This window comes from Oncorhynchus mykiss, chromosome 16 (assembly GCF_013265735.2).
Source record: "Oncorhynchus mykiss isolate Arlee chromosome 16, USDA_OmykA_1.1, whole genome shotgun sequence".
In the NCBI taxonomy this organism is placed as follows: Eukaryota; Metazoa; Chordata; class Actinopteri; order Salmoniformes; family Salmonidae; genus Oncorhynchus; species Oncorhynchus mykiss.
Window position 1 is genome coordinate 40,181,926 of NC_048580.1, and position 13,908 is coordinate 40,195,833.

Genomic DNA, 13,908 nt, shown 5'->3' on the forward strand with positions numbered 1-13,908 from the left:
TTTTTTCTTCAGAAAATCATTTTTTTTTTATTTGAACGCTGCAACAAATAAATGGAAGAAAAAAGGAAAAAAATCCACTGAACCGCGTATGGATTTCTATGTCGTCATGATTGTATGGCTTCTTATACATATTGGTTAACTAACTGCATAGCTCTGGCAGCGATAGGAAGGGAGACATTCCCAGCCAAAGCAAGTCTTCATTAGCCTGGTCTCAGATCCTTTTTGTGCCGTCTCGACCACTCCATTGCTGTCACTGTCATACCATTGACAGAGTTGGCAACTGGCAAGACGGTGCAAACAGTTGGTATGAAGTGCTCTCTCTCGGAATGTTATTGCTGGTCACGCCAGCAGCACACAAGCTTCTAATTACATGCAAGTTGGTCTTATTCTTAATTCAATGGACCAGGCTGACGCATAAAACATTTTTTTAAAAGAAGCTTGGGTCGCTAATGGTCTTAACTTGGGCATGTAAAGGCACTTTTGAAAAAAAGAAAAAAAAGAGACGTGAAGAACTAATAAAATTGCACAGGAAACGGGCAGGACTGGAAACTAGTTGCAAAAAGGAGGGGAAATGCGTCACAGAAATAAACAGGGTGAAAACGAAGAATAGGAAGGAATGTTCTTCCCGATCTTCAACCGCTCATGACCATCCGGACGAGTTCTGTGATGTAAAGAAAGAGGAAGAGAGAAAAAAACAACAACATTAGAATCCCAATTCACAGCTAATTGGGGGAGGGCGGGGGGGGGGGGGGGGGGGGGGGGGGGGAACAACTCCAAATACAGCAACATACTGGTTGTTTTGAAAATTAACCCTTCGACCTCAACATTGTTTACTTTATATAAACGGGATGCTGTTGTAGGAGGTGCATCCCTTGTTTCTCTAAGTCCATGAGTAGAGGAAAGTGGGGGAGAGGGAGGAGGACAGAGATTGAGCGATCATCTCTACAGTATCTCCTAGTCAGCCAAAGGGGATGGATTTGGCCAGGATGACTGGTCTTGGATCCAAGAGACCGTCAAAGAAGAGAAACCATCTTTGTTTTCTCTATGAGGCAAAGATCAGGGGGGGAAAGATTAGAAGAGAGAGATTGGGGGGGGGAGGTCTACCAGAGATCACAATAGCACTCAGCTATAATCAGTCCTTAAGGAGAAAAGAGACCGCCAGCAAAAATAGCAAATGCACTGCAATTCTGGGGTTAGTAAAAAGGGAGGAGTGACTGGTCTATTATGTCAGAGTTGGGGGAATATATAAGATATGCTCACATTGATTCAAATGGTCAATTTAGTGTTAATTCTCATGTAGGGGCTTTCCACAGAGAGATATCCAAGGCAAACTGCATATTTGTGGCAGCATGGAATTCATGTGATGAGGCCCAAATGAGAAAATTGCATTGTGGGTAATAACCTGCTGCAAAAGGTGCTCAATTACATTATCCAGCCCAGCTCTGAACACAACACGGAGTACAACAACCACTCCTGCTAGAGTGCTTCTGCATGTATAGACTACCCCTCTATAGGGTGAATATCAATTGTATTTCCACTCTCCTCTTCTCCAAAACGCATTGAAGGAAAAGGTGTGAGGAAGTGAGGAATACAAATGAGATTCCACTAATCCTTCAGACAGAGGGGATATCCAGACATGCAGAGGGGCCTGCTGTAGCAGCCAGGCTCAGGGTAGGAGAGACACAGGGGGTAGCAGGAGAGAACAGGGAGTCTACCAACGAGTCAAAACCTCCAGTCCAAACTGCCCTACAACAGGGCTCTCTCTCACCAGGCTATCCCACTGCAAGATGTACAATGGGTTTACAAGGCAAATAACAGCTTTTGTGTGTATGTTTTGCAGGGATGCCTAAAAGCAGGAGAGCCTGAGAAGAAGCCCGTTGTTCAAGTAGGCTCTACAGTATACCCTCTGGTGCCCTGCTCATACCGGCGCTCAGCCAGACATGATGGTACGCACAAACGCTGTGGAGGAAGAACAGTTACACAGCATGTTACCAATTCCGTTTTTGTATTCACAATCTGGTTCTCCCATCACCAAACAGTTACTGTATACAAAACGTTGCAGAGCTGCATCGCTGTGCAGTGACACAGGAGATCGTAATCGCTGGCACTTTCACCGCCTCAGTCCAATTCTTCAGCCACCTGCTTCAACGGTAAAGTTATAGAAAAACAAACGTGTCCACTTATTCAGCCATCAACATGGGCACTTGTCATTTAGCAGATGCCCTTATCCAGAGTGACTTATAAGAGGAATGGGGGTTAAGTACCTTGCTCAAGGGCAGAGAGATTTTTCACCTAGTCGGCTCAGGGATTTGAACCAGCGACCGTTCGGTTACTGGCCCAATGCTCTTAACCTCAAGGCTACCTGCAAGATAGCGCTATCAATATTGATCCCTGCATAAACAAAACCTTTGCACCAAAACATCCATATCTTCATTTTGTAGACACTGTAGCCCAGGAAACATGCACGGTCCTCATTGCATAACCAGGGTGTTGTGGTTAGAAGTAGAAGTCGTGTCAGGGTGGTGGGGTACTTGCAACACATTGTTAACCTAATCAGACCCAACAACACATCCGTGTCTCCTCTATCTCCATCTTTCATTCTCCGTTTCCCCTCCCTCCCGCTCACCTTCATAGTTAATACAGCCATTAGCATCCTCGTGTCCGGCAAGAAGCGTCTCGACCTCCTCCTCCGTCATCTTCTCCCCTGATAGACAGACAAACTCATCTATTAGTAAAGTAATAGCTACACTGTTATGTTCAAAAGTTGGGTGTTCTCATTGGTGTTGAACTTAAAAAGAACACTTTAAAATCAGTAAACGTCTTGAAATCTGAAGTGTGGCTTGATGTTTGTGCTTTGATAAAAAAAATTAAAAAATGTCACATTACGGAGAATATCTTTGCGACATTTGGGATTTATATTTTCTGAGTCAACTTCCAAATTAGATGACCTTTTGCTCAGGGATTTGCATTCTGCACTAAATACATTAAATGTCTTTCCTCAGATGTGGATGAGAGTAAAATAATGACGCTCCAGTAACCCACCTAGTGTGGTGAGGACGTGACGCAGCTCTGCCCCCATTACGGTGCCGTTGCCCTCCTTATCAAAGACTCGCAGTCCCTCAACGAAATCCTCAAAGGAGCCCTGGTCCTTATTCTTAGCGATGGCCTGCAGCATGGGCAGGAACTGCTCAAAGTCAAGCATCTTGTGGTTCATCTCTGAAGTAGAAGTGGAGGAAATGAATTAATTGATGATATGAATGAACACAGGGGTCTAACCATTACAACCCTTTCAGCACAAGAGTGATCGCTAGGTCAAAGGCGGTTAAGATCATTTTGGCATCGGATAACACCTTCGATTGTGAAAATTCAAAGAACCCTGGTCCAAACAAGTTCTGATAGCGAGATATGTTTAGGGCACAGAATGAAATAGAATACTAGTATACAGTATTCTATTGTATCTCACCCTCACCCTCAGCCTTGGGGTTGCCCAGGACCTTGAGGACCTCTGCATTGACGGGGTTCTGGCCCAACGCCCGCATGACGTCGCCGCACTGACTGTAACTGATCTTCCCATCGCCGGTTCTGTCGAAGAGGAGGAAAGCCTCCTTAAACTCTAGAAGGAGGGAGGGAGATATGGTTGAGTGTGAGGAGAGAAGGAGTGGGTTTGGGAGAGGGATGTTAAATGGTTAGGAGGAGATGGATGGAAAAACATTTCAAGACGGAAAGACGGTGAACAAGTTGGAAATGCAAGAGAGGTTGGATATGTAAAGACAGAGGCCAGAGAAAAAAAGACACCAATCAATATGATAACAACTGATAATGCGTGTATTACTTCAGGTAGTTTTAGCCAGAATAACAGGTTAGTGAACTTGGCATGGTTTAACATCAGCTTATTCCATTAATGAACGAATCATGGTCTCCCTTCACCTGACCAGCGGGATCAACACAGTGGCACATAGGCTACCCACTCCACTGTAGTTGGTGCTAAAGCCCAATTCAAACAAAAAGCTTTTTTAAAGCGAATGAACGAGCGTGCTCACACTGGAAATAGAATGCATACGAGTTAATGAGAGAAAATAGATGGACCGCAAGCGTCAACCTAGAAAGCAAGTCTATTTAATAAGAAGAAATTGTGTGGGTTGTGTGCAGAATAGGAATTGTTATGATCTTCCCTATGCTAAGTAGACTAAAGATGTAGTTTAAAATGTATTTGCCTGCAAGCTAAGGTTCATCAGTCAAATAGGCTACATTGTTTTTTAAAATTTTTAAACGCAGCTTTGTGTCACAGGCTTATAGCCTAAACAAAACCCAAGGACTCCGATTTCAAGAGAGAATAATGTCACTGTTTGTAGAAGAATGAGACTTGGTTGTTTACAAGTCAGGTTAATTAGCTACAACATCCTTGTGATGTTGTGCTATGGCTTTTCAACCTCTGCCATATTGTGGATTCAGAGCTATCTATCTAATAGAACTCAAAGGGGTTTCTTTAATGGAAGCGTCTCTAATGTCAAACATGTAAAGTGTGGTGTAGCGCAGGGCAGCTCTCTAGACCCTCTACTCTTCTATTTTTACCAATGACCTGCCACTGGCATTAAACAAAGCATGGGTGTCCATGTTTGTTTTACTCACTGCTATAGCACACGCTGCCAACCCGGATGTCCTAGCCGTGTCTGAATCCTGGCTTAGGAAGGCCACCAAAAATCCTGAAATTTCTATCCCTAACTATAACATTTTCCGACAAGATAGAAATGCCAAAGCGGGCGGAGTTCCAATCTACTGCAGAGATAGCCTGCAGAGTTCTGTCATACTATCCAGGTCTGTGCCCGAACAATTCAAGCTTCTACTTCTAAAAATCCACCATTCCAGAAACAAGCCTCTCACCGTTGCCACATGTTAGACCCCCTTCAGCCCCCAGCTGTGCCCTGGACACCATATGTGAAGATCAATGGGGGGGTGGGGGGGCAATCAATTCAGAGTTTGTACTGTTAGGTGACCTAAACTGGGACATGCTTATAACCCCGGCCTTCCTACAATCTAAGCTAAATGCCCTCAATCTTACACAAATGATCAAGGAACCTACAAGGTACAACCCTAAATTCGTAACCATGGGCCCACTCTTAGATATCCTCCTGACCAACTTGCCCTCTAAATACACCTCTGCTGTCTTCAACCAGGATCCCAGCGATCATTGCCACATTTCCTGCATGCGTAATGGGTCGCGGGCAAACGACCACCCCTCATCACTGTCAAACCCTCCCTAAAACACTTCAATGAGCAGGCCTTTATAATCGACCTGGCCCGGGTATCCTGGAAGGATATTGACCTCATCCCGTCAGAAAAGGATGCCTGGTTGCTCTTTAAAAGTGCTTTCCTCACCATCTTAAAAAAGCATGCCCCGTCCAAAAAATGTTGAAGTAAGAACAGATATAACCCTTGGTTCATCCCAGACTTGACTTCCCTTGAACAGCACAAAAACATCCTGTGGTGTTCTTCATTAGCATCAAACATCCCCCGCGATATGCAACTTTTGAGGGAAGTCAGGAACCAATATACTCAGTCAGTTAGGAAAGCTAAGGCTAGCTTTTCAAAACAGAAATTTGCATCCTGTAGCACTAAATCCAAAAAGTTTTGGGACACTAAAGTCCATGGAGAATAAGAGCACCTCCTCCCAGCCGCCCACTGCACTGAGGATAGGACACATTGTCACCACCAATAAATCTACGATAATCGATCATTTCAACAAGCATTTTTCTACAGCTGGCCATGCTTTCCACCTGGCTACCCCTACCAACATCTCAGCACCCCCTGCAGCAATGTGCCCAAGCCCCCTCCCCACTTCTCCTTCACCCAAATCCAGACAGCTGATGTTCTAAAAGAGATGCAAAATCTGGATCCCTACAAATCAGCTGGGCTAGACAATCTAGACCCTCTTTCTAAAATGATCCGTCGCAATTGTTGCAACCCCTATTACTAGCCTATTCAACCTCTCTTTGAGATCTGAGATCCCCAAAGATTGGAAAACTGCCACGGTCATCCCCCGCTTCAAAGGGGGACACTCTAGACCCAAATTGTTATAGACCTATATCCATCCTGCCCTGCCTTTCCAAAATCTTCAAAAGCCAAGTTAAAACAGATCACCGACCATTTCGAATCCCACCGTACCTTCTCCACTATGCAATCTGGTTCACGAGCTGGTCATGGGTGCCTCAGCCACGCTCAAGGTCCTAAACAATATCATAACCGCCATCGATAAAAGATAGTACTGTGCAACAGTCTTCGTCGACCTGGCCAAGGCTTTCGACTGTCAATCACCACATTCTTATCGGCAGACTCAACAGCCTCGGCTTCTCAAATGACTGCCTCGCCTGGTTCACCAACTACTTCTCCGACAGAGTTCAGTGTGTCAAATTGTAGGGCCTGTTGTCCGGACCTCTGGCAGTCTCTATGGGGGTGCCACAGGGTTCAATTCTCAGGCTGACTCTCTTCTCTGTATACATCAATGATGTTGCTCTTGCTGCTGGTGAGCCTCTGATCCACCTCTACACAGACACCATTCTGTGTACATTGGCCCTTCTTTGGACACTGTGCTAACAAACCTCCAAATGAGCTTCAAAGCCATACAACACTCCTTCCGTGGCCTCCAACTGCTTTTAAATGCTAGTAAAACTAAAATGCATGCTCTTCAACCGATTGCTGCATGCACCCTCCCGCCAGACTAGCAACATTACTCTGGACGGTTCTGACTTATATTAGGTGGACAACTACAAATACCTAGGTGTCTGGTTAGACTAATCTCTCCTTCCAAATTCACATTAAGCATCTCCAATCCAAAATTAATTATAGAATCGGCTTCCTATTTCGCAACAAAGCCTCCTTCACTCATGCTGCCAAAAATACTTGGTACAAATCATTCCTTAAGTTCTTAACCTCAGCTGAATAAGGTAATGAATGGTGTGGCTGTTGAACAAGTTGAGGAGACTAAATGACTTGCCGTTACTTTAGATTGTAAACTGTCATGATAAAGATGGGGAGAGGTCTAGCCATAAGAAAAAAAGACACACTGCTTTTTTGACACCACACTCCAAAAAGCAAGTTCTGCAGGCTCTAGTTTTGTCTAATCTTGATTATTGTCTAGTCGTGTGGTCCAGTGCTGCAAGGAAAGACCTAGTTAAGCTGCAGCTGGCCCAGAACAGAGCGGCATGTTTTGCTCTTAATTGTAATCAGAGGGCTGATATTAATAGTATGCATGTCAGTCTCTCTTGGCTACGCGTTGAGGAGAGACTGACTGCATCACTTCTTTTAATAAGAAACATTTGTGTTGAAAATCCATAAGTTGTTTGCATAGTCAACTTACACACAGCTCTGACACACACACCCGCCAGACATGCCACCAGGGGTCTTTTCCCCAAATCCAGAACAAATTCAAGAAAACGTACAGTATTATATAGAGCCCTTATTGCATGGAACTTCCTTCCATCTCATATTGCTCAAATAAACAGCAAACCTGGTTTCAAAAAACAGGTAAAGCAACACCTCACGGCACAACACCTCTCCCCTATTTGACCTAGATAGTTTGTGTGTATGCATTGATATCTAGGCTACGTGTGCCTTTTTAAAAATGTATGTAGTTCTGTCCTTGAGCTGTTCTTGTCTAATGATGTTCTGTATTACGTCATTTTGTATTATGTTTCATGTGGACCCCAGGAAGAGTAGCTGCTGCTTTTGCAACAGCTAATGGGGACCCTAATAAAATACCAAAAAGCTAGCAAAGCAACAAGACTTCAGCATAGGTACGGCGGCTTGCGTACGACATCTAAGGAGAGTCAAAAGGAACTCACAATAATAGCTCCCAGGGGCTACATAGCGAACAAATACAACTGTTTATTGTGGATTTTCAAGACAATTCCGTTGGCTTCGCAGTGTATGTGAATTGACGCTGGCTACTCTCGCGCGCAAATTTTGCGCCATTGACGGGGTCTCTCCGTGTGATTTCGACAGAAGCCAGCTCATTTTACACGAAGGCGCCTATCAGACTCTACCCTGGATAACGAGGGCTGTTTGGGTTAATTGAGGCCAGCAGCGTAGACGGGGGAAGAAGTAATTCTGCTCAGGTGTTATTACCTAAGCAAGGCTGGGGGAAATTATCCACTGTAGACAACGGTTCCCCCTTTAATGGCACAACACCCAGTTCACTAAGGGAATTAGCCTAGTCCGCATCCACATTAACAAGTAATGACAAACAAGTCAAACTAAACAGCCACAAGAGGCTCATCTGCTACTGCCTACACTAACTATCATGAGCTTTGTAAATGTGCCTAATTAAGCTAACACTGTAGACTCAAATATCAACAAGGGGGGGAAAAAAATCTGATATGAATTCCTATGTAACCAACACTTGAGTCTTCGCACCAGTAAGTTCTCAAATGTCCTAATCTCTTTTGTGCATTTACTTCCATCTGAATATTTGATGACCTTAAATAGGTCTGCGTAATATAAGGTCGGGAGATGTTATCGAAGCCTTCCAAGGAGGCATGCAGGTTTCTACTGAGTATTAGTGTAGGACACAGAAAACACTAAATCCGTAGCAGACAGTGTTAGAAGCAATGACAATGCCAAAGCATCTCAACCATAGGTTATTGAGATCAGTCCATTTGGTTTCATTTTTTTACTATTCAGCTGAACATTTCCTTAAAACAAACAAGTTGATTAGTAGTAGCAAAGTCTTATAAAGAAGCTGGCCGAACTAACTAGAAAGGGCCCATAAGCAACTAAAAGGCCTAGAAGGAGAAATTATGTAAGCGCTTGGTGGTGGTCTCTCGGTTCTAGGACCACTTATCAGACTAGGGGCCAATTCCTGTTCAATTCTGTGAAATCAGGAAATAAACTGAAAAGGAAGTACATTTAAATTAAGTGTCCATATACTTCCCAAATTGACTGAATTGAAGTGTAATTGACCGCAACCCTGGCCTGCAGAGTATGGGATATCCCTTCAGAACTACAGGCAAACACAGCAGTGGTCTGTTGTAATTTTTCCTGTTCTCAGGAATGTGCCTCCCTCTTCCCCCATGGCCCGCTGAGTTCCATTTCCCAACACCATATTAGGTCATGGAGGAGCGAGGGACAGAGTTTGCCTGTATTGTCAACCATGATTAAACAAGCCAGGGAGTGGAGAAGACTCATCTACTAGTCTGTGTCTAACTCCAAAAAAGGAAAGGGAACACTCCAGGGGAGATGACAAGCTAGTAAGATAGCATGCAAACTTTTATGGTACATGGGAACGGGACAATTGGGAATGTATGCAGATTGATGCAAACACAGAACGTGGAGTGACGACCTATGGTATGCACAAGGTGCATTTCCTGTCTATAGAAATGCACTAAAACACACCAGGAGCCTACCTTGTATACTGGATCTGAGCTAACGCCGATGAAACTAGGTATAAAAACAGACTTTCTACTGACAGTAAAAAAAAACAGGAAACAGACATGACACAATGGGCTAAAATAACAGGTAAGACTCAGTCTGTCATTAAAATATACCAGTGACACCTTGTTACGTAATATCCATGGTGTGACTGCAACCGTATCAGACCAACAACATGCCTTAAACACGGTTAGATTACGGTCCAAGACTCAGGGGACACATTTTAGGGTCATTCGCCGATAACTCACCGTGTATTTGATCCAGGTTAAACTCAATCTGGAAAGAACAAGCAGTAGGGAAAGAGTGGTAACTTTGCTACTATAGGAGGAATGACAGACAAGGCATAAAGCAGGTGATAGCCAGTAAAGACAAAGTAAGACGAGCAAGAAAGAAAAATAAGTGGCTTTTGTCTGAGTTGATGGCAACATGCAATAGTTGGTCAAGTTTGGGAAAATTAGCTAGCTAGCTAGCTAATCTAGTTAGCAAAATGTGTAACTCACCCATGATTTGATCTTCTGAGAAGTCAGACTGTTCAAAGAAAGATAAAAAGTTAGCTAGCTACTATATTGTAAAATCCTGTTGCGAAAGACCTGTGGCTAGCTAGCTAGGCAGACAACTTTCTATCACACCCTTATCTAGGAACTAGCTAGCTAACGTTACTAGTCAGTGAGAAATACTAACATCTGGGTGACATTTGGAGACAATGGCAAATTGTATTGAGATTTAGCTACTGGTATGCCACTTTATATCAATAAGCTAGGGTTGCTAAACTGGCGAGTAAGCAACTAACGTTAGCCAGTTGGCTAACTAGCTTCGACAAAACGCCAACTTGCTAATTGGTTCTGCTCAATGAAACTGGCTAAGGTTAGCTAGTCAGGTTTACGTACAGCTAATTCGACATAGCTACAATTCCCGAAATAGAATAGGATGGCTAGTTAGTTAATACAGGTTATTGAAGAACCCACCATATCTGTGGCTGTTGGAGTGTTGTCGAAGACGTCGGGAGCTGGAAGAATGTGAGGGGTCGACAGCAAGGAAAAGCCCTACTAGTACTAGCACAGCCCCAGCAGTGTTTACTTGCTTGTCATAGCTCCTCTGCTGCATCTGCGCAGTGCGCATAACCAGTGGCCGTGCCAGGGTAGGAGTGGCCCCTGCCCTGGCCCTTTTCCATAGTAAAACCAAAGATATATTTTTTAATTCAACCTTTATTTAACTAGGGAAGTCAGTGAAGAACAAATTCTTATTTACAATGACAGCCGACCCTGGCGACGCCTGGTCAATTGGGCGCAGCCCTATGGGACTCCCAATCACGGCCGGATGTGATACAGCCTGGATTCGAACCAGGGGCTGTAGTGCTCTTGCACTGAGATGCAGAGATTTAGACCGCTGCGCCACTCAGGAGCATTATTATATATATAACTAGCCCTTCTAATTTCCTCTTTTATCCGTGGTAAAACATTTTGAAACTGTCCTAGGCCTAGCTACATTATACTCTGAATGTATGTTTCACTTTGGCCTGTTCTAGAAATGGTGTTGGATTCCTTAGGTTCGGAGACTAGCTCATTGACTAGGCCACAACCTGTCTAGTCCTCTGATCAATGAGGACAAAGTGCCAAGGAGTGTTTACAGTCTATGGGTATATTGACCCCTTTATAAACTCTCGCAACACAGACATGCAGCAGACCATTAATTCTATTGCAAAGTAACACACAAAGCATGGATGAGAGCAAAGCTATGGATGTTTCATAACAGTGACAGGCCTAATGTGGATGAAACACAAATATAGGTCTACCACTTGTGATGTCTCTGTGATTTTACATTTCTGATCGAACATTTTTATAAAGGAAAGAAAACGAGTTTATTTAATCTCCTTTCACTAACCCCCCCCCCCCCCCCCCTATATCTGAGTATCTCCTGGAGAGAAATAAGCACACTCCCTCCCAGAGGAGGTCAGTCACAGACAGCTTCTATAGCAGTGCCCTAGTTCTCAACTCATCTTTATCCCAGAATGATACTGGTAGTTTGGTTCCTATTAGTCTCGCATAAGACAATAGGAAGATTATTTGGAAGAGGATTTGTGGAGTCCGCTTTGTAAGCACATCATGCTATTGAGAAACATAAGAGAAACATAATTTGAGATGCTTTGTGCCTTGAACATTTTCCCAGGACAAAACAATAGTAGTAAACTGCATATTTCAAAATGGATTGAATGCTTGCGTCTCAAGAAACAGACTATCGCTCTGCCTACTTTCCAGTCTATTATGGCATGGGAGCATTGGGCTATTTTCAGCGTGCCCTATTAGTCATAGTAGTTATTCAGCACTGTATCGATACATTTTGTAAAGAGACATCCACTGATCTAGATTTTAGGATTGCGTTCCACATAAGCTCTGTCATTGCTGTCACACACACACACACACACACACAGAGTTGGGTGCTGTGGGAGGCACCTCCACTCACCTCCATGGTGCTGGGGTCAAATGGAGAATCAGAGGGTCGCAGCATCCTGGGTTTCTGTTCAGGAGCTGACCTTGGCTGGGCAGGGTTAGCTGAGGAGAGGCAAGGGAAAGGAGGCCCTAGTCTGGGCTGCTGGGCCACAGGCGATGGAGTCTTCTTAATAGATGGTTCTCTTTTTGGGGCCATTTCTGGAGTTCGTAACAGTACTTCTGTCGCTCTCGCACGGTGTTCCCTGTACTGGTTACTAATGTGGTTGCTGAGAGGAGTGGAGGCAGAAATAGAGAAAGTGTGTCAGATGTGTACGGGAGTGAGAGAGAGAGGAAAAGAGGGAGGGAGAGATGGCGAGAGAGCTAGAGAGAGAGAGAAATGGAGAGGTAAGTCTATAAATAGAGGGAGATAGTGGAGAGAGACAGTGGAGAGAGAGGGATATATTTAGAAAGAGGGAGCGAGAGACGGATAGAGAAGAGAGAGAGAGAGATAAAGAGGCCGAGAGAGAGGGATAAGTATAGTTGCCTGGGGACAGGCAGGTGGATCAGGCAGAGAGAGGTGGTTGTATAGAAGAGAAGAGCATGTAAGTGACGCTGAGATTGAGCCGCGTAGGAGTGGAGATGAGAGGGAGAGTCGAATGAGGAGGGGGCGCAGCTATAGAGAGAAAGCACACATTTTATATGGGTCAGAAAGGCAGGTGGGTGAGTCAGTGAGTATGCTTGTTTGTGTAAGTGAGCTCAGTATTCCTGGATTATTATCCACATCATCACCTATACACCTGCCACTAATTATACTGTGAAGCGGTTTGGGTGTGTGTGTTGTGTCTATTTGCGTAACAATAAGACTTGATACAGCCAGTAAAGCTACAAATATAATGTTCTATTTTGGAATCTGGAATAATAAATATTATCTTTATTCCCCAGATATTCCTTCCTTCCTTCCTTCCTTCCTTCCTTCCTTCCTTCCTTCCTTCCTTCCTTCCTTCCTTCCTTCCTTCCTTCCTTCCTTCCTTCCTTCCTTCCTTCCTTCCTTCCTTCCTTCCTGTGGTGATTTTAGAATCAGATCTGCCATGCACAGAAACTGAGGACACTCTCAATTCAATTTCAATGTAAATTTGCTTCATTGTCATGACGTGTTATGCACATTTCTCTCTCTGTGTCTCCTAGTGTGTGTTTCTCTCTCTCTATTGCTGTCTTTCTCACTCTCTCTCTGTTTCTGTGTCTCTCTCTTTCTCAATTCAATTCAATTTCAATCGAATTTCAAGTATCTCTCATTCTGTTTCTGTGGCTCTTTCTCTCTCATTCTGTTTCTGTGGCTCTTTCTCTCTCATTCTGTTTCTGTGGCGCTCTCTCTCTCATTCTGTTTCTGTGGCTCTCTCTCATTCTGTTTCTGTGGCTCTCTCTCTCTCATTCTGTTTCTGTGGCTCCCTCCCTCTCATTCTGTTTCTGTGGCTCTCACTCTCTCATTCTGTTTCTGTGGCTCCCTCCCTCTCATTCTGTTTCTGTGGCTCTCTCTCTCATTCTGTTTCTGTGGCTCTCTCTCTCTCATTCTGTTTCTGTGGCTCTATCTCTCTCATTCTGTTTCTGTGTCTCTCTCTCTCTCATTCTGTTTCTGTGGCTCTATCTCTCTCATTCTGTTTCTGTGTCTCTCTCTCTCTCATTCTGTTTCTGTGGCTCTCTCCCTCTCATTCTGTTTCTGTGGCTCTCTCTCTCTCATTCTGTTTCTGTGGCTCTCTCTCTCTCTCTTTCTCTCTCGCTCTCTGTCAGAGACAACGATAGACAGCTGCATCTGATTGGGAACCATACCCGGCCAACAAAGAAATAGAAAAACTAAAATGCCCACCCAAATCACACCCCGACCTATCCAAATAGAGAAATAAAAAGGCTCTCCAAGGTCAGGGCGTGGCACTCTCTCTCTCTCTCTCTCCCCCTCTTTCTTTCTCTCTCTTTCTCTCTCACACACACATACAGGCATACTGGAGGTGTGAAAAGGCATTGTGTCAAACCGTACATAGATTTTTGCCAGATTTAGATGCTCTCA

General features: G+C 44.2%; 1 protein-coding gene across 4 annotated transcripts; it reads right to left on the reverse strand.

The window, feature by feature from the left end:
- On the reverse strand, window positions 1–12,081 carry LOC110491955 (myosin light polypeptide 6). 4 transcript variants are annotated; one of them, XM_021565849.2, is made up of 6 exons: window positions 11,884–12,081; window positions 9,672–9,699; window positions 3,470–3,613; window positions 3,043–3,216; window positions 2,627–2,704; window positions 1–661 (listed from the first exon to the last, which is right to left on the reverse strand). In XM_021565849.2, exons 1-6 carry the CDS (start codon window positions 12,064–12,066, stop codon window positions 633–635), a joined length of 636 nt encoding a protein of 211 aa, XP_021421524.1. In that variant the 5' UTR covers window positions 12,067–12,081; the 3' UTR covers window positions 1–632. The 4 variants fall into 4 exon arrangements, with proteins under 4 accessions (XP_021421524.1, XP_021421523.1, XP_021421526.1 ...); XM_021565848.2 differs by having other exon boundaries at window positions 3,464–3,613; XM_021565851.2 differs by lacking the exons at window positions 9,672–9,699; window positions 11,884–12,081 and adding exons at window positions 9,924–9,951; window positions 10,389–10,557 and having other exon boundaries at window positions 3,464–3,613.
- Window positions 12,082–13,908: the final 1,827 nt, after the last annotated feature.

What these genes read in the sequence shown, in the direction of transcription:
- LOC110491955 (XM_021565848.2), bottom strand. Translation starts at nt 12,066, where the DNA reads ATGGCCCCAAAAAGAGAACCATCTATTAAGAAGACTCCATCGCCTGTG. An exon ending in TAACCTGGATCAAATACACG is followed by an intron (nt 3,614 to 9,671) that starts GTGAGTTATCGG and finishes CCCTCCTTCTAG; the next exon opens with AGTTTAAGGAGGCTTTCCTC. An exon ending in TGGCTGTATTAACTATGAAG is followed by an intron (nt 662 to 2,626) that starts GTGAGCGGGAGG and finishes TTTACATCACAG; the next exon opens with AACTCGTCCGGATGGTCATG.